We start from the raw sequence: 21873 nt of genomic DNA, 5'->3' as shown, positions 1-21873 counted from the left end.
AATAATTCAAAGAAGTTGAAATTAAAGATGGGCGCGTAGATCCCTTTGTACCCAAGTGTACTTAAATATCTAGATATTTTTATGACAAAGAGTTTAATGAAAAATCCGCAAATTTTGAGTTTTACAATAACAAAGAAAAAAGGCTGTGCACTCGAAGCAACGTTTAAATGCTTCAATTGTTTCTAGAAGTGCCCTAGTAATATATTTTTAAAACTATAGATGGTCATATTAAGATTTTAACAATAACTTTAGGTAAAGCTATTATCGACCCCCCTCCCTCACCTTGAATGTAAATCTGTGATTTTGCATCACCTTACTAACAACAGATAAAGTTTTGTCTATTCTTTTCAAATTAACTTTGATGAAGTTGAATACTTAAATTTAATAAAGTTAAATATTCTCTTTAACAACTTTGTATGTTTGTCAACAAATTATATCAATTCAAGAAGACATAAAAACAAAAAAACTTAAAATAAAACATTTTCTTCAAATGGTTTTTTTTCAATGCACATTTGTTGTGTTTTAAATCCCGTTTTTTATTTTGTTTTGATTAAAGTTGATTTATTCAGTACTCAACCCAGTATACACTTTTTAAAATTCGGTGAACTTTATAAATTAACGGAAACAGAAGATCATTATGACAGTTTAAGTAATATATCGTTGGTTTTGGATATTATAACTTAAAAGTTAATTTGTTTTTAAAAATGAAATGCTCCAAAATTCTGGAATCCTGATAATTTCTTTGTAAAATATCAAAGATCTACGACAGGGTTGAAAAGATATAGGAATTAGAAAATAAGAGTTGGTGCCTGTGGTTAAAATATAATTGCTATGAAAAACTACTCGAGTGTTTTAAATGAAAATTAAGAAAATGGATCACATTGATCAAAAGTATTTATGCATGTTCTAGAATTTGTTTAATTTTCCGTACTTTTCAAATGAACAGAACAGAACAGTACAGTACAATGCGAAATAAGTCCAAATAGATTATCAAGTACAATAGGTTGCAATAGAGAAATGTACCAATTATACATGACGTCACAAGTGTCAAATATAGTTGACACTAGTTGATATGTTTTCCAAGAGTAAATAAAAAAGTGTAAAAACAGAAAATAAAAAACAATAAAATTGCACTTATTTTACTGTAAGATAAGCATATTATTCTAAAATTATCACAATTTTTAATAATTTTGTCGGACCCAAAAACTAAGTTGACACTTGTGACGTAAGAATACAGTTGTACTGAGAGTGTACAATTTCTACGTTGCAATCTATTGTACTAGAATCTATTTGAATACGCCTCATGTCAACCACTGTAACAATTTTGTACAGTGAGCACATGCTGTAGCGCCCGATCTTACATCTTACATCTTACATCTTACACACAGGCACTAAAGGAGATGGTAAAATGTATTTTTCATCACTCTTAATTATGTGACCTTGTAGCTCCTTTAACTTTGATTTTAAACAAAATTATTAGAAAAGCACATATTTATTAAATTACATTTCAGAAATTCAAAACAATTTTGTTTTTCTCAATAGCTTTAATCAATCAAAGGAGCGATAAGTGAGAACATAAAATATTTTAATCTTACGTGCAATTTACTTTATTTTGACGTGCAGCTGATATTTTTGTCATAAACAAATTTAGTCAATAATTCTCCGGCCGCCGACGATTACTGTTTGTGTTTGTTCCTTAGAGGAATCAAACTTTATTTTAGTTCATTAAACTTCACTTGTAGACTTCAGCTTTCTATCTATCTATCTATCTATCTATCTTTTATATGTCTCTATATCTTACATGTCTATCTATCTATCTATTTATATGTATCTATCTGCCTATCTATCTATTTGTGCATATATACATCCATCTATCTGGCTATCAGGTTTCTACCTGTCTACCTGTCTACCTGTCTACCTGTCTACCTGTCTACCTGTCTACCTTTCTACCTGTCTACCTGTCTACCTGTCTACCTGTCTACCTGTCTACCTGTGTACCTATTTACCTGTCTACCTGTCTATATGTCTATATGTCTACCTGTCTACCTGTCTACCTGTCTACCTGTCTACCTGTCTACCTGTCTACCTGTCTACCTGTCTACCTGTCTAACTGTCTAACTGTCTACCTATCTACCTGTGCACCTATCTAACTGTCTACCTGTTTACCTGTCTACCTGTCTACCTGTCTAACTGTCTAACTGTCTACCTGTCTATCTGTCTACCTGTCTAACTGTATACCTGTCTACCTGTCTACCTGTCTACCTGTCTTCCATCTACCTCTCTATCTTTCTACCTGTCTACCTGTTTTAACTGGATAAAATTAGTATGAAACAAATATGCTGTTCTATATTTCTGAATTGTTGAATATGCGACTATACAAGATCAAATCCACTTTAGTTTTATCATATGCAAATCAAATGATGAAATACAAAACCAACCTCAAGGAGGGAAAACAAAGACTGAGAGGGGAAATCTTGCAAAATAAAGAAATGATATTATATTCTATCACTGCAAACCAAGATGAGCTTATTCAAACACAAAAATCAAGCAGTATTTTGCCCATTACCTCTTTTAAACTAGAGCTAGACACAAGCGTATTGTGAAAAAAAAATGTTTAAGTCTAGGACTATAAAAAAGTGTTACTGAGTTGGTGAGGTAAAACCAAAGACCAAGGCGTTGCGACACTTTAAAGTCGAGGGTCTCTGAACATTTGATCTCCATTTTATGTAGATCTGACCTGCTGAGGATTAATTAAATTCCTCTTTATTATCCATTAGTGGTCAGTCTTACCCCAACCACGGTGGACTAAGCCAGTGGGGTCGGTCAAATAGGCCTAGGATTAGGCCGGGTACTGTAAAAAGTCTGAACGCGCCATGGGAGTTGTCATAGTTAGCCCTCCGACGGGACTATGCCAAGAAAATTGACCTCTGTTGTATGTTAGTCTGGTTAGGGCTACGTACTGTACAGAATATGGTCATATGATCGGGTCAGTACACGCTTGTTGACTTTAAAAGTCACTATAATAAAATAAAAGAGATCTAAATGGATATTTCTAACATTTATTTAATAAAACGAAAGTTTTGAAATATTTGCATTTAAAGCGGAGTTAAAATTGGTTGATTTAGAAATTAACAAAGGAATTAATGATGGATATTAGATGGCGCTTCATGGAAGTATTGTAGAGCTTCAAGTTGGTGGAGCAGATCTGGGAACTGGGACGACAGGGCTTATCAATGGAACTAAGGCAATGCAACTCGAGATAGCGGAAACTTCGGTCAGAGCTGTGCACAAGTTTCCTAAGTAAGCTTCTCAAGAAGTTAATAGGGAGATCAGAGGTATAAGCACGCCTGCTGTTAGTTCAGGATCTGCATCATCAGCCTGAAGGAGTCATGGGGGGTGATGTAGAGCTTCATGTTGGTGGGGCAGATCAACAGGTGCGTTGCGCTGAGTATCTGCATCATCATCATGAAGGAGCCAGGGTTGAGATGGAGTTGTGAATGTCTTGAGGGTTTATAGCTGACTGAATACCGGGAGCTGGGATGAACGGGGATTTGACGTGTGTGGTGTGCTTGCTTCATTGCGGAAATGGATCCTGTGTTCACACACATCTAGAGAATTAACAGAGGCATTTGAGTCGGTACAATCGTCTTCCTTATATTTCGAATTTATTTTAACAACGCTGTTATCTGGCAGGCCGGTACAAACTGGCCGATCCTGTTCAAATTCAAATTTACTACGGCCCAGAGTGCAACAGGGATTACTAAAATAAAGAGATCAAGCATTGATCCTCAAGTTTAAAAATGCCTCTATTGGATATCGCGATTAAACGTTCAGAAAGATAAAGAATACTCACAAAAGTACCTATTTCTGGCAGCATCTATGATGAGGGGGAGGTGGCAATATACCACTGCACAACACTTTTCCCTTCAAGGACACATATTAGCTTATAACTTTGCAACCTTATGTAGTAGGTCTTATGATGATATTTTTAACTATGAATTCTGTGCATCAAAAATTAAAAGTTCGAAATATCGAAGGTGTGATGTTAACAAAACAATGAAATGTTGATTTTTTTTTCAGTAAGAAATAGTTATCAATTTTTTGAGCCAAAAGGTCATTTTTTATATTAATAGCTTATAGTTTGAATATTTTTTTTTAAATTATTATTTTTATTGAAATTTCATTTTATAATATTTTATAATTTTATTCATTTGTAAATTCTTTCATATTTTTATATTTTATTACATTATCTAAAATTGTTGTTCATCAGAACTGAAAGGACTGTAAACGTTATATAAAGCGACCTTTCATATATAAAATGGAATATCTGATTCACAACGGTACCTTTGTCTTATACAGAATAATTGAGCTATGCATGTTTTGTTTTTTTTGGCAATTTGGGTTTCTGTATAAAAGTGACCTGTGGATATCTGCTTGCAGAAAGATTGGGTTAAATTTTAAGAATAGAATTTGTTCCAAGCTAGAGTAAAATCAACGATATCTTCCACAATATTGTTCAGATAACGTTTACGGGGTATCTTTGTGAATCAGTCATGCTTATCTTCTTTTTTAAATGGAGGCTCACTTAAAATTACAACGATTTCCTTTTTTACTTCAATTTCCTTTCTATTTATCAATATTTCAAGTTTCTAATTTGTTTTTATTGTTATGTTTACTTTTAACTTTGATCCAAATCATAATATAAAATTTCACAGCTTTGATCGTATTTTGATTACTTTACACTTTTCAACACTATGTAATTTAAAATAAATGTTTATAAACTGTTAAAGCAATTGTACAAATATATGTTTGTAAACTGTTAAAGGGATTGTATAAAGATATGTTTGTAAACTGTTAAAGCAGTTGTATAAATATATGTTTGTAAACTGTTAAAGCAATTGTACAAATATATGTTTGTAAACTGTTAAAGGCATTGTATAAATAGATGTTTGTAAACTGTTAATGGGATTGTATAAATATATGTTTGTAAACTGTTAAAGCAATTGTATAAATATATGTTTGTAAACTGTTAAAAGGGTTTTAAAAATATATATGTTTGAAAATCTTGCTTGAGTAAAATCTAAAGTTCTAAATCTTATGTCAAGTACTGGATTTCTTCATTTTATAGTAAAAACGGTTTTCATGAATTATCAATATCTTTCTAAAATATGTGTCTTTGTATCTGTTTATCACTGCAAATATCTATCTGTCATCTGTCTAAAATATCTATCTATATCTGTGTAAATATCCATCTGTCATCTGTTTAAAATATCTATCTATATCTGTGTAAATATCTATCTGTCATCTGTCTAAAATATCTATCTGTGTACCTGTCATCTGTGTTAATAAACTGGACATCTTCAATATGTGAGTAGCAAGGTCTGACCAATCCCAAGGGGGTCTACGCTACACTTCAACGAGAAATATAATACTCGAAATTTTAAGACAATATTTTTATGAACCTCACGTGTTGTCAGTGGCAATTGGGGTGGAGTACCGTCCAAAAATTAAAAAATCAAAAATGTTCAGGACATTCTACATTTGGATTCTGATGCCGTTTTCTTTGGTGGGGGGGGGGGGTAGAACCACTGGGTTAATACCAAACAACTCGACCTTCAGATTTCTTTTCAATTAAAGATCTTTTCATGTGTCATTTATTGGAAAAAGAGCTTTCAATTTCCTCAAAGTTAAAAAATGGCCGAATTCAGTTAGATACTCAGTTAGAAACTCAAAAAACTTTTATGAGAATTCATCCAATTTGATATAATTCAACTTTGTAGATAACAGTCTAAATGCTAGAATCAATCTTTGAATATAATTCTTCTGCTAATACGATTCGAGTTTTTGAGGTGTTGTTCCTTCTTGCGTACACATATTCGAATTGAATTCGAGTTTTGAGTTATTGCTCATTCCAAGTGTATAAATCTTCAGGTTAAATTCTAGTTTTAGAGTTCTTATTCCATCCTGCGTAAAATTTTAGAATTTAATTCAAGTTTTAGAGGTGTTGTTCTTTGGATTAAATTCGAGTTTTAGAGCTCTTGTTCCTCCCTAGCGTATACATCTTTTGGTCAAATTACAGTGTAATGGAACTTTAAATTGTGTAAGTAAAACTAGGGTTTAAAGTGTTCAAGACTTTATCTTATTATAAAACTTTCTGTGGAACTTTCTTTAAACAATAAGAACCCTTGAATAGGGTGCAAATACTGAGAGAGAGAGATTTACGGGAGTGTTCGCGAAAAATGAAAGGGAGATATAGGCTAACGTTGAATCGAATTCGATAATGATCGCTCATAATCTTATTTTCTATACTGTTGCGTCTATAAGGAGAAAATGGTTAAACACGACTCATACCGAAGAGCGTAGCGTCCATACAAATTCACGGAGTTGCAATATTTCACTCAGATCGTAAATAATTCAATTTAGAAGTAGATAGAAGTAAGATTAGTAGAGATAATCATTTCGATTCATGAACACTCCCTTAAAAGATTGGGCTTTAATTCTCTAGTCGGGACAGAAAGACATAATTAGAAATTCTTTCAATTTAAATCATTAACGCATTAACAAATGTTAACTAAATTCTTTGCTTTACTATTTTTGTCAGATTTTTGTAAGTTGTTTTCTTCATTAATTTTATCTGTTATTGCAAATTTGACATTCAAATTTATGCAGGATTAATGGTATACATTTGTGACCCCGTAAGGCGTAGCTCCTTCAGTTCTAAGTTTACCACCACCACCAGATGACTCTGAAAATCAGGGTAAAAACTAAATTCAATGCCGGGGTTTCCAGAATTGTAAACTAAAGCCCGGACCAGCTACACCTGGAGTTGTCTAAAACGACCAAGCATTTTTACGCTTGTTTCACTTCTAAAAGAGGTGTGTATTCATCTCATGATCTACTGATTAACTAGCAGTCATGTCAGATCTTTCTGCAGGGCAAGCAAATGAATGCCCGTTAATTACCTTATTGGCATATGATAACTGTGGGCGTTGATTGAAACCGCAGTTACACACTCCTTCGTTCAACACTCATTGGTTATATATACCTCTCCTTGGTTCTTATCTCGTTTGTGTATCTTGACAAGAATTCACATCTATAAATCATAAGTTTTTCGCCAACTTCGTGTCTTCGGCCATATCATGTTGAAAACACCAGTTCTCTTCTGATCACTGCAGTTAAGCAACATTGATCTATGTTAGTACTTGGATGGGTGACCGCCTGGGAATATTCAGTGCTGTGGGCATTCACTTTTCAATTGTTGTACCATTAGGGTGGGGTGGTGTAAGTAGTAAGTATGTAAGTAAATAATTATTAATCATTCAAATTTAAACAGGATTGATGGTATACATTTGTGACCGCGTAAGGCTAAGCTCCTTGAGTTCTGAGTTTACGTGCAAATTTATCTTCTTATGTCTTGGAAATTCAATAGCTCTTACATAAGAACATATAAGATTTTAATCAAACGTGAAATTTACTTTAGTTTGACGTGATGTTTTTAAAAAACAGCATTTGGACAGAGTGTACAATATGTACATGTTTTCGTGATAAAAGAAAAAAATGTGAAAATAGTCTCTAATAAATGTGTCTCTAAGGAATAACAGCTAATTAATTCCTAAAAAATGTTCATTAATTAATTAATTGATTGATTGATGGACTAATTAATAGGGAAAGATCTTCTTAAAAAACACTACTCAACATAAACGTGAATAAAAATAGGAATCTATATAATGGTTCGACCGGAAAGTTTATACAAATATTATTTTTTACAAAATACAGGTTTTCTCGGCGATATATACATTTTTCTTTACAAAACAGCAATTATGAATTTCAATATATTTGCGAATGAGTGAAAAGATTACAGAAAAAGAGTTGAAAACCATACAAAAAAGAGGAAAACAAAGCTTTCGATGTGAGGATTTCAAGGAAAAGGACAAGGACAAGGACAAGGACAAGGACAAGGACAAGTACAAGGACAAGGACAAGGACAAGGACAAGGACAAGGACTGGACAAAGACAAGGACAAGGACAAGGACAAGGACAAGGACAAGGACAAGGACATGGACAAGGACAAGGACTAAAACAAGGACAAGGAATATAACCAGGACAAAGACATAGAAAAGTTAACAATGCAATAATAAGGACACAAAAAATAGATTATTTTTTACTTCATTCATATTTTTTTTCTAGCGGCATTGATAAAAGAGACTATGCTATTTTAGGGTTGGCGGCAGAGGCAGGGTTCTTGGCGGCAAACTGGTCTCTCGAGGGCAGAGCAGGAGGCCGCTTAACTCCCCGCAGAGAGCCGCCAAGGGCCTCTGAGGCCGTACAGGGTTTTATTTTTAGAAATCAAGATTGTGGGAAACAGAAACATTTATGAAATTTCAAATTTAAAATCAATTTTTGTAAAAAAAATCGTTATGAAGAGAAAATATATATAGATGAAAAATGTATAAAAAAGTGGTTGGCTGCGAGAGAATAAATAAACAAAATGGTTATAATGAAATATACATATAATTACAAATCAAAACCAAATATTTACTTTACTTTACTTTACTATTTGTAAAGTATACATACATATACACCTTTTCTCTATGCCTCCCTGGAGAATGAGGAAGGATAGAACTCTCTATATACCTATACTCTATGCCCCCCTGGAGAATGAGGAAGGATAGAATTCTATACACATCTATACTTTATGTTCCCCTGGAGAACGAGGAAGGATAAAACTCTTAATACACCTATATCTATGCCTCCCTGGAGAATGAGGAAGGATAGAACTCCATAGACCTATACTCTATGCTCCACTTGAGTTGAAGAAGGATAGAACTCTATATACACCTATACTCTATGCCCCCCTGGAGTATAAGGAATGATAGAACTCTATAAACATATATACTCTATGCCCCCCTGGAGAATGAGGAAGGATAGAACTCTATATACACCTATACTCTATGCTCCCCTGGAGAATGAGGAAGGATAGAACTCTATATACACCTATACTCTATGCCCCCCTGGAGAATGAGGAAGGATAGAACCCTGCAGGTTGGAGGATAGGTTGAACTCCCATTGGAACCACGCAGTCCGAGTCAAGGGACTCAACACACCAGACTTCTCCACCCTAGGGATACAGTAGGGATACAATACAGGTATACTCAAGGGGGTGGATTTCGGGGGTCTCAAGGGGGTTTATAGGCCCTAAAGAGGGTTGGATATAGGTATTTATAAAATAAAACTTGCCAACCCCTCCCCCCTCTCTCTCTATCTCTGCAATATCACGTGTCAAAATAGCTGAGTCCAAGTTAACAGAATGATAATTAAAATCGCGGACAAGATGACAACCAAATCACATTACTATCGGGTCAGCACCCTGTACTATAGTTTACGACTGTTGTTGTCCTGTGTGATTTAAACATGAGGGCAGTTTGTTGACAGGGTTTTCAAACTCCTAAATCTAATATGCTTTAACAGATAAATTTGTTTTACTTTTCGTATACATGTTAAGGACCATTTTATTCTGAACGGTCATGGATAAGTTAGTCTTTGTTTGATTAATACTTATTATATTTAAATCCAATTCATTAAACCATGTTTCTTAAAGGGAGTGACCGGCAATGTATGGTTGTTGAACTGAGATTGCAGTATTATTGAACAGATTTTTAGGATTCATTTGAGATCTATCAGACGTTTTTACGGTGCGTATTTATTCAGCAAGAGCGCAAATGCGATCCTTAAAATCCTCATAGATTTTCCATTTTGGAGGGATGGTTTTGAGAATTGGTTTTATTTAGATCTTTCAATGATGACCACGAAAAATGTAACAAAAATTCTACAGTAAACTAATTAGTTGTTATGAACAGGTTAAGAAAATATTAATTAACTCCTATCATCGAAAATAAGTAATCTTATACAGTTATTGGTTTCTGTAATGTCTCAATGTTCAAAACCATTTTCGGTAATTTCCTAGAATTTTTAATGAAAGACGACATATAAAGAATTTGAAGAAATCTGCGAACAAATTCAAAAAGAATAAGATATACAATATAATGATGAAAAAGAAACAAACGGTTCTAACATTGATTTATTGACAAATTACTAATGTGAAATATGTTCCTAAAAATCTGATTAGTTTCGTTTTTAATAATTTTTATAAATGATCTTAAATATTGAATTTGCGCTCTTGCTGAACATATAAGCACAGTAAATTCGTCTGATAGGTCCTAAAAGAAACCTAAGAAAATTCTCAATAATACTGCAATCTCAGTTCAACTGCCATACATTGCCGGTCACCCCCTTTAACACTTATCATTTATTAGGATTGCATAAGTATGTTAGTTCAACTGATCAGAAAGATATCATCCTTTTTTATTTTAAAATTAAAGTTTATTACATTTTTCAGCTAGAAAAACATGTATGCCTCTTTCATTCTTGAATCTTGAACAGACCCGGGTTTATGAAAGGGCACCGTTGTGAAAAGGACATGCCACTGTATACAAATATTTGCGTAAATATTTTGGTCATTTTCTGTAGGACTGACGAGGATAACAAATATATCGAAGTTAATTTTTAACACCAAATTTGTCTATCTGCGAGAATGATAACCTTTATCGCCAATATAGACAATTTACAATGATGAAACTTCAAAGTCAACCCAGTCTTAAAATTGATGCATTTTTTCATAGCAGTCTGGGACTTTGTTATTTGACCCACCGGTTAAATTTATAAAGAAATAAATATATAAGGAGAGAAGAGAGATGGGAGGAAGGAGGGGGGGCAAATTCTTTTAAAAATGTAAAAAAAATTTCTTCTTTTTAAATCTAAAACTTTATTTTGATTTAAAATTTAGATTTGAATTTACATATCGTCTACAGAAGTTTGGACAAAATGAATAATATATGAAGGTGCTGAAGGGATGGAGGGAGGGGGGTAATGGGACGGGGGGGGGGATTATTTAGATCTGACGACTTATTATTGAATTGAAAAGGATCTTTTTCTTGGTTATTTTGAATTTAATATTTTTATAATTTACATTAAAACATTTTTTTTACATTTTTATTCAAATAATCGTGATCTTGGTTTTTAGAAGAATTTTTCAGGCATTTACAAAATATCTTGTTTGTACTTGCTTAAGAATATAGGTATATTTGGAGTTGTTTGTATGTTTGGAGTTGTTTAGGTATATTTAGACTTGTTAAAGTATGCTTGACTTGTTTAGGTATATTTGAATTTGTTTAGGTATATTTAAACTTGTATAGTTTTTAAGTATCCTTGAACTTGTTTAGGTATGTTTGGACTTGTTTAGGTATGTTTGAACTTGTTTAGGTATATTTGAACTTGTTTAGGTATATTTAAACTTGTATAGTTTTTAAGTATCCTTGAACTTGTTTAGGTATGTTTGGACTTGTTTAGGTATGTTTGGACTTGTTTAGGTATATTTAAACTTGTATAGAGTTTAAGTATCCTTGAACTTGTTTAGGTATGTTTGGACTTGTTTAGGTATGTTTGGACTTGTTTAGGTATATTTAGACTTGTTAAAGTATGCTTGACTTGTTTAGGTATATTTGAACTTGTTAGGTATATTTAAACTTGTATAGAGTTTAAGTATCCTTGAACTTGTTTAGGTATGTTTGGACTTGTTTAGGTATGTTTGGACTTGTTTAGGTATGCTTTGACTTGTTTAAGTATGTTTGGACTTGTTTAGGTACGTATGGACTTTTTAAGGTATATTTGGACTTGTATAGGTGTGGATGGACTCGTATTGGTATATTTAGACTTATTAGTTTTATTTGGCATTGTTTAGGTATGTTTTGACTTGTTTAGGTATGTTTGGACTTGTTTAGGTACGTATGGACTTTTTAAGGTATATTTGGACTTGTATAGGCGTGAATGGACTCGTATTGGTATATTTAGACTTATTAGTTTTATTTGGAATTGTTTAGGTATGTTTTGACTTGTTTAGGTATGTTTTGACTTGTTTAGGTATATTTGGAATTGTTTAGGTATGTTTTGACTTGTTTAGGTATGTTTGGACTTGTTTAGGTATGTTTGAAAATGTTTAGGTATGTTTGAACTTGTTTAAGTATATTTGGAATTTTTTAGGTATATTTGGAATTGTTTAAGAATGTTCGGACTTGTTTAGGTATGTTTGGACTTGTTTAGGTATGTTTGAACTTGTTTAAGTATATTTGGACTTTTTTAGGTATATTTGGAATTGTTAAGGTATGTTTTGACTTGTTTAGGTATGTTTGGACTTGTTTAGGTGTGTTTGGACTTGTTTAGGTATGTTTGAACTTGTTTAAGTATATTTGGACTTTTTTAGGTATATTTGGAATTGTTTAGGAATGTTAGGACTTGTTTAGGTATGTTTGGACTACAAGAGCAAGTATCCCAAGTGCGGGGACCTGTACTAAAAGAAGAACCTCTGGTAAACCATGGACTAACCAGAAGCTGGATGCAACCAGCCATACCAGACCACGGGTATGTCTTTAAACGGGTTTTATTATTTTTTCCAGATGTCCGCAACCATCTGACGGAACATTTTCTGAAATAAGATTTTAAAAGCGGAACCTATTTTACCCATTTTTTTACGAATACCCCCCCCCCCCCGGAAGCAAAACAGAGCTTGGTACGCCATTTAAAAAAAATTGCGAGTGATTGTTCTGTAAATTTGTTTAGCAGATCTGGCACATCTACGTTAATATATCTAATGGTGGTTAGAATTATGTGTAGGTTTGTCTGAGCAAGATTCGACTTCCTTAATTTGAAAATTTTTTTAAAAGTTTTCATGATTATTATAATTAGGAACGACAAAGGGAAATATCTCTTTCTTAGAAATTTCCAAATCATAGTTTTCAGTTTCTCTCTCTTTTATTAACCTCTGATGAGGTAATATATTGAAAAATCTAGTACCGTAACCTCAGCCCTCGGGGTTTATCCTGAACCGGGAACGGTTGGAGAAACTGCCGCTAGGAGTGGAATCCTCGACATAACCCCGAAAATCCGCCAGTTAATTTAAGATTATGAGAGATGCTGATTCAGCTGCATCTAGGCAGCTAGGCTGCTAGGCCAGCACAAATGTGCATTATGGTTTTATTAAGGTATACAAGGCACTACTGCCTGCAAGTCCTATGATGCAACTGTAAGTGAAATTATGTGAAAATCATTTAAATGCTTCAAATTGAACCAAGTTTTTATTGTGCAAAAGTAAATTTTCTTAAATATTTGTTTTCAGAAATGAAACATAATAAATTTTTTCTTTATCAAATTTTAAAAAATTTTCAAAGAGAGAATACAAAATAGATAAACTTAAATAATTGCAAAATAAAATAAATTTCTTGGCTTTCAGATTTTTGACTTCGCATCCAAAGCTCTCCGCGTGCCCCTTCTTGTGTTAAAAATCATATGCTTTTTTGTTATTAATCTGGAAACCTTTTTATTTCTCTCTTGTCAAATCAATAAATTGCAGATTTCTCTCTTTTTTATTAATAAAGTTTCAATATTTGAAAAAAAGGCATTTTTACCTTTTTTCGGCCCCATCAGGTCCTATAATAGTGTTGACTTATATTCGATACCAGTGAACACTGAACCTATATTTCTTTTGCACAACCACTTGTACATAAAGTTTTTAAATTTATTTTCTAGCAAGAAATCGTTTAGTTTATAATTCATATAAGCTCAATCTTGTAAGCAGCGAGTCTCTGAAAGAAGCGTGCCATGATTTTCCGACATTTTCCCCCGTTTTCAAAATTAAACTTAATATTATCAAAATCCTCTCAACAAAAAAAGATTTCTTTTGAATAGAGTTGGCAATCTATCTGATTCTAGCCATTTATCTTGCGTCTGGTGTTAGGTTCATGTTAGATCACAATTATACTTGGACAAAAATGAACCTAGATTATTTTGAAACAAGAACAAAATATAATATATTTAAAAAGTGTTCAACTATCTAAACTTTTTTATTTGAAGCTTATATTCATTTAAAACAAATTTTTAATCCAGCCATAAAAAAAATTTTTCGGAGATTGTCAAATCCTATCTAGAATAATCTTTAAAAGTACGTAAAAAAGCTAAAGATTAAAAGTATTTGTTCTAACACACCCCAATATAAAAGTTGTATGATCCAAGCCGGTACAGCTGTATGTGCATTCGATGAGGGAGGAGTGGATGCTCTCAGGGTTTTGGAATTGCTCCCAGGATTTTGAAGTTGCTCCCAGGGTTTTGGAGTTCTCCCAGGATTTTGGAGTTGCTCCCAGGGTTTTGGAGTTGCTCCCAGGGTTTTGGAGTAAAATGTAAAAATTTATCCCACCTTTTATCAAACGTCCCTTAAAAAAGGTACTTTAAACCGAAATTGAAAAAAGGTCTCTACTATTTTTTTACTTTCTTTGTTCAGATATTTAAAGAGAAAAGATCGCATTATTTCAGTCCACGTAGCCTTTAGCGATCATATCGTCACTCTTGATTAGCCACATTGACGAAATTTTACTCAACAGTCCCAAAATAAAAATTGTTATACGTCAAAATTGGAGCCTTCAATATGGCGTGCACTATAGCAAAAATCATCAAATTTTTTAATTATCTGAGGAAAAATAAGAAAAACCATAGATTTCCTCAGATATCTCAATAATTTTATGATTTTTGCTGTAATGTGCGTCATATAGAAGGCTTTAAATTTAACATAGAACATTTTTTATTTTATTACTATTGACTGTTGAGTAAAAACGCATTTTTAATGACCACAATCAATTAACGATTTGTAATATTAGTATTATTATTATTTTTATTATTATTAAAAAATTTGGAAATAACTTATAAAGATGCTGAGATGTATTAGACGAGCTCAAGTGAAACCTTTATGTATCTAGCTAAAAACAGATTTTATTCTCTTATTTACCAATAATGATCAATGTATAGGCTAAAACAAATGTCATTAGTTTGGCTAATCAAAACTATATGATCGCCACAGCCTGTAATTGGACTGAAATTTGCGATTTTATTCACTGCAATTAGGACTTTTCATAAAAGGTCGGATAAATTTTTACATTTTACTCCAAAACCCTTGGAGCAACCACAAGCCTATGGGAGCACTCCAAAACCCTGGGAGCACTCCAATACCCTGGGTGCAATTCCAATACCCTAGGTGCAATTTCAAAATTAACCCTTAGAGCAGCCACCCCTCCCTCATGCATTCAATCGTACAATCCAGTCTGTCGAGTCGACTTTATGCAACAAATGTTTTCTGCCAGATTACAGTGAACACTTTCTTATTCAGGGGTGTCCCCGGGGTTGGTCGAGCACATTTTGAGAAGCAGCCTCCAGCAAACCTCAGGAAATCAAACTTTTTCCATTTTGTTGTCGCTCTTTATGACAGGAACAGAGATTATTTCAACAAGAAGACAACAATCTCTGCGGCTAGATCTGGTCAGCCTATAGAAGTTGAAAGAACAGCATTTGTAGCATTTATAGAAAAAGATCAGGTAATAAAACAATTTTGAACTAACCTAAAGGGAGAGTTAGCAAAATGAAGGATCGTTGAAGAATAATGAATATAAAATTATGAATCTATTGGAATTATTTATATTTCTATATAATCTGTATATGGTAAAGTGATGGATGCAGTGACACCTCACAGTTACAAACAAGGGTGTCATGCAAGGAAAATTAATTGCGGGGTCGTGTATACTCTGCGTACACATTGAAACTAGTTCTCTTTGGGCGGAATTTGTAAACAAGAATAGATGCATCATCAGTGTTCGTTTAGTATCCGAGAAGGTTAAAAGCATAAAATTTTGATAATTTTGATAATTCACATAATAGTTTCCTAGCTATGACCAGAATATTTCATTGATTTTTTTATGCGAAAGATGGATCCCATGTCAGGCTTTGACATCCGTCTTGTGTTTACATTACCGCCCAGAGACATACACTGCTGTACAAAAGATGCGTACACTTCTGAAATAACTTTCCTTGCATTACGTCCTTGGTCACAAACAAGTTCGATCGTGCGACCGATTGATTTACAATTAGAGGTTTACTTTTCAAATAAATGAATATCTAGGAAGTTTGATGATGATTAAATTAAAATTCAGGAAGTGATTGAATGTATGAAGTATTTGAATAATATATAATAAATAAATATCTAGAACGTAAATGAATAGCTAAACTAATATCTAGGAAGTGAATGAATAGCTAAACTAATATCTATGAAGTGAATGTGTAATAAATACAGCAATCTCTATATTTGTTAACCTGAAGAAACCTTATAGATATTAGATTTAGTACATTGTCTGTAAATCCAAATGCGTTTATCTATGACTTTGCAAAACTTGTAATGCGATCAGTCAAGCCTAGCTACGTCTGTAAATATGTACAAACCATGTATTGTGATTAACTTATAACTTCGTCAGTGACTGGCTTAACTAAGCTTATATATATCCGCGCTAATCCTTTAAATACGTATATTAAACTTAATCTGTAACATAGATATCTAAATCTATGAAGTAAATGAATAAATGATATTACTATCTAGGAAGTAAAAGAATAAATAAAATGATGAATATTTAGGAAGTGGATGAATGAATAAATGAATATATAGAAAATGAGTTAATTAATTAATAAATTAAAGAATAAAATAAAAGGATAAATAAAACAATATCCAGGAAGTGAAAGTATGAATAAATGAATATCTAGGAAGTGGATAAATGAATAAATATATTTATAGAAAGTGAGTTAATAAATGAATTCATGAATATCTAGAAAGTGAATAAATGAATATCTATAGGAAGTGGATGAACGAATAAATGACTATCTAGGAAGTGACTAAATGAATTAATGAATATCTAGGAAGTGGATGAATGAATAAATGAATATCTAGGAAGTGAATAAATGAATTAATGAATATCTAGGAAGTGGATGGTTTAAGATCAAGCAACGGTATACAATACAGACTTCAACTTCTTTATTCAAATGGTAAGTCGTAAATTGTTTATTTAAATTGAAAAAAGTGAAGGATTTCTTATTGAAAAGAATTGTTGGTTCCCATTAAAATAGGTTAGATTTGTTTTCATTTAAAAATATGTTCCTTATGAAAACGTACTTCTTATGAAAATGTTCCGTTTGAGGAATGATCATGATGGACAAATTGTGCATAAAGAAAATGATTGTTATGAAAAATATTAAACCTATGAAAATTGGAAGAAAGGAAAAATGGTTCCTTGCGGAACATAAAGGTTCTCTCTGAAAAAAAACTTACATTATAAAAATAGGTTCCTTAGGAAAGTAGGCTTCTTTTAAAAATAGGTTTCTTATAAGAATAGGTTTCTTATGAGAATATGCTTTTATGAGAATAGGTTTCTTTTGAGAAAAGGTTTCTTATGAGAAAAGGTTTCTTATGAGAATAGGTTTCCTATGAGAATAGGTTACTTATGAGAATAGGTTTCTTATGAGAATAGGTTTCTTATGAGAAAAGGTTTTTTTATGAGAATAGGTTTCTTATGAGAATAGGTTTCTTATGAGAATAGGTTTCTTATGAGAAAAGGTTTTTTATGAGAATAGGTTTCCTATGAGAATAGGTTAATTATGAGAATAGGTTTCTTATGAGAATAGGTTTCTTATGAGAAAAGGTTTTTTATGAGAATAGGTTTCTTATTAGAATAGTTTTCTTATGAGAATAGGTTTCTTATAAGAATAGGTTTCTTATGGGAATAGGTTTCTTATGAGAATGGGTTTCTTATGAGAATAGGTTACTTATGAGAATAGGTTTCTTATGAGAAAAGGTTTTTTATGAGAATAGATTTCTTATGAAAATAGGTTTCTTATGAGAATAGGTTCCTGATGGAAAAAAATCCTTATGAAAACATGTTTCTCATGAATATATGTTTACTATGAATAATGGAAGATGGTAAAATATAAAATCTGACAATCTGACAGCCTGCAGTCCCAATCCAACCCCTCCCCTCGTTCATTCATCTCAATTTAATTTCACTATTGTATCATATGTTTCTTTTCCTGGGGGTGTCCTGACTTCTGGGGTTAGGATTTGTCAAAAAAAAGTTTCTAAATCAAATTTGACCTGTTATATAATTTTGTGTAAAGGTCCAGTCCAGAGTTCATATAAAAAAAAACATTTCAAAATCGAAAAATATTTAACTATTCATATTTGCCCCTGAGAAAACTCTCCTTTTAAAATAAAAATACACAATTTCCTAAGACGCGTAACTTTGTAACTTTACTTAAACACGATGACGCCGATTCTGAATTATTTTCCTCTATTCAGACCTCTGAAAAGTCTATTTCGCTTAAAGACTAAAATTTTCTCGAAAATTCTAGAGTCCAATATAGTCTAGTATAGTCCGAAATAGTCCAATATTACTATATATTGGACTGTAATGAACTATTTTGGATTATATTCGATTATATAGGACTATATTGGCCTGTATTGCACTATATATGACACTCTCTACCCGGAGTGTTATACTTTAAGTGTTTTTATTTATGTTGAATTTGCAACCATTTGTGACTTCTCTCAGATTGATATTTTTAAAGATTGATATGTATACGTCCCATTCAAAACGGATCCCTTTAAACCCTTTTCTGTTTAAGAATAAACGAGTTAATTTTGTTTAATAGCTTATAAATTATTTTGGATTTTTATTCATGAACGTGACTTGCAGCATGCATTATGCTGCAGAACCAAAGATGATAACTGATAGAATTAAACACTTTTTAAAATAGCAAAAAAGATAATGCACTTTTTTTCATAACAAGTGGTAACTAGTGGGAACAAGTGGGAAACTTATGGATACTATATCATGTCATAATAAAAGTATAAAAATTAATCAAAGAAGCGTATGGACCAAATAGTTCTCATTGTAAAGTCCAAAAAACCGGCCACGCAATATAAATTAAGTTTGAGGTGCATTATCACTGTCTTGTAAACCAGACCATCTGAATCACAGTTATGTAAAATCACAAAATGCATTTTTTTCTTAAAGACAAAATTTTGTTTTACAAAGTTTTTTTTGCGCACACAATAGCTGCAGTCTCTGTCATGTAGTAAGATAAATAAAACAAATGAATCCTTACAATTCCCCTCATCTCCATCCCGGCGCAATCTTCTTTATTCATCTAATAATAAAATTTAAATTGTTGAAATACAATAAAATTTCAAGAAAATGTCCGACCTGGGGCCGTTTATACAAATTCAGACAATTCAAACAATTTATCCGGAGATTGAAATTTATACCGCCGAGCCCATAGTTAAGCTTAGATCAAGGAACTTAAGCTTATTTTGAACTGAATTCTCCTATTAAATATGCATGAATTCTGTTTGTACTGTTTATTTAAGTTTAATGGGTTTGTTTTCAACTGTTTCCAGTAAACAGAATTCACTCTTCATCAAACAGAATTTCAGAATGACAAGTTTAGAATGAAACATTGGAACTCTATTCACAAATAACAATCTAATTTTGAGTCTTTGTTAGAATTAAAACATGGATGTCTAAAAAGAATTAGATCTTATTTTGAAATCGTCACGCTAGAATTTAAGAAAATGTTTCTAAAGGAACTGATGTCTCACCTTCCAACTTTAATTTTGATAATGATACTCCAAACTTTCACGATATTCTAAACTGCATTTGCCAGTTAGAAATATCAAAGGTACCTCTAGGATAAACTACTTCATGATTGCATTTGAGCTTAAAACTAGTTATTTGTTAATTATTATTTTATGAATAGTTAAAAATAAAAGTTAAAGAAAAACTTTTATATTTCTAGTTTGAGTTTAGGATCACAAATGTCTTAATGATAGGGTTTCCATTATTCAGGGGGAAAAAATTCCGTTTTGGAAATTACAAGATCTGGAATAATTTTCCGCAAAGTGGATTTCCGGGATATTTACAGTTTCCGATTCCGTAAACCGAAAAAAACAACATTCTGGAAAATGGAAAAAATCCGAATAATTTCTGTTCGAAAACCATAAACCGGAATTCCGTTGGAAACCCTACAACAAAGCACAAGTACATTTTTTAATTAAGTTAAAAATTACATTATGAAATAATAAAACAGAAAGGTCAGAATTTCTAATTCCATTAAATACTATGGCTTTCCATCTATAGCTCTTGTATTTTTGGAAGCAAAACAATGACAGACCATTTTGGAATGGAAAGTGTTTGTAGGGCTGGGCAGATTAGGTGGACCAGTCCACGGGTAAAGGACTTAATCGTTTCTACTATAAAGCGTAAACTTCTCAAGTTCAGGCGTTGTAGATTATTAACGATATCATTAAGCATTATTATATATTTCTTATAGCAAACTATTTTTTTGAATATCTTTTTTATTTTAGGAGTTCGTCAGGAGCAGGATATATTTGTTCGACTTATCGATTCCGTTACAAAACAGGTATTTATGATAATTGTAAAAATTAGAACGTGTACCTTCAAAAAATATTTTATCTTGTTTTCAATTTCAAAAAAGGCATATTCTCGATCCGTAGATTTTCTTATTAAAGGGACTGTAAGGATAGTTTAAAGTGACTTTTCTTGCATAAATAACAACGCCCGATTCACAACGTTACTCTTAAAACTTGTGTCTGATCAAAACTGTAGAAGATAGTGTTGTTTCTCTTGATTAAACATTATTTATTTCTGATAATTCCTATATGTTTTCATGCAGGCGAAAAGCGCAAGCAACTTTGAAAATAATCAGTTTTCAAAATTATAATCAGCAATATCTAATTCATACTTAATTAGACTAAGCTTTCAAGAATACCTTTGTGTATCGGACATTGCCATCTATGGAGAGTCACTTGAAACTACGCTTCCAGTCCCTTTTAAGGGCGTGTTCGCGAAAAATGAAAGGGGGTATAGGCTTAATGCGATAAAAAAGCGCTTTTGATCGCTACTAATCTTAATTCTATCTGTTGCGTCTATAAGGAGAAACTTGTTAAAGACGTCTCATACCGAATAACTTAGCGCCCATACATATTCAGAAAATTGCAACATACACTTAGACCGTAAAAAATCCATTTAATTTCAAACAAATCATTCAGATAGTACAACCTATAGTCATCGATTATCTTTCGCCACATTTGTATATAGTTTATATTTTATAATATTTTATATTTTTAGAAAACGTTTTAACTGATTTCGAAAAATATGAGTGGTCCGCAGCATTCTTAGATAGTTGCGCAAGCCGCAAGAGAAATAATCAAATTCAAAACAAATTAATTAAAAAATATTATAAAATATAAACTATATACAAATGTGGCGAAAGATAATCGATGACTATAGATTGTAATATCTAAATGATATGATTTTAATTAAATTGATTTTTTACGGTCTAAGTCGTATGTTACAATTTTCTCAATTAACAAGTTTCTCCGTATAGACACAACAGATATAAGTAAGATTAGTGGCGATTAAAAGCGCTTTTTTATCGCATTAAGCCTATACCCCCTTTCATTTTTCGCGAACACTCCCTTTAATGGGGTATTATTATTAATATTTGTTTTGATGCTAGGCTGTGTGCTATGAAGGAAGCATACATAATAAAAATCCTGAAATGCAACGAGTTCTTCTCACACATGAAATCATCTGCAGGTAATTTTACATATACTAAGCTTTTGGTTAGAAACTATAAACAGTATGATATATATATTTCACAAATTTAAAAATTTCTATCATTCTGTTCGTTATTTCGGTAAACTCGATACTAAGCGCTTATGTATAGTTATAAACTATTGGAAAAAGAATAATAGCTTTGATAAAATCTTTTTCTTTTTGTACTGAGAATTCACAAATGAAATGCACTTAATATTTACTCTTGCTGTGATTATTGTTCAGTGTCTCTTATTGAGGGAGTGATTGGGGGTGGGGGGAGGGG

General features: G+C 32.3%; 1 protein-coding gene and 1 pseudogene across 1 annotated transcript in view; both read left to right on the top strand.

Moving 5' to 3' along the window:
* Window positions 1-7124: 7124 nt before the first annotated feature.
* LOC111715554 (uncharacterized) lies at window positions 7125-7243 on the top strand (annotated as a pseudogene).
* A 1762-nt stretch (window positions 7244-9005) lies between these two features.
* The window catches only part of LOC111715551 (transcription factor collier-like), a 20272-nt gene continuing 7404 nt past the window's right edge, over window positions 9006-21873 (top strand). Inside the window, 6 exon segments of the mRNA XM_023490908.1 lie at window positions 9006-9146; window positions 12357-12474; window positions 15266-15470; window positions 16899-16962; window positions 20336-20391; window positions 21511-21590. Coding sequence (XP_023346676.1) covers window positions 12359-12474; window positions 15266-15470; window positions 16899-16962; window positions 20336-20391; window positions 21511-21590 — 521 coding nt within the window. The 5' untranslated portion in view covers window positions 9006-9146; window positions 12357-12358.

The sequence above is a fragment of the Eurytemora carolleeae genome, unplaced genomic scaffold (assembly GCF_000591075.1).
Source record: "Eurytemora carolleeae unplaced genomic scaffold, Eaff_2.0 scaffold1460, whole genome shotgun sequence".
Lineage (NCBI taxonomy): Eukaryota > Metazoa > Arthropoda > Copepoda > Calanoida > Temoridae > Eurytemora > Eurytemora carolleeae.
This window is presented reverse-complemented; position numbering and strand designations above follow the sequence as displayed.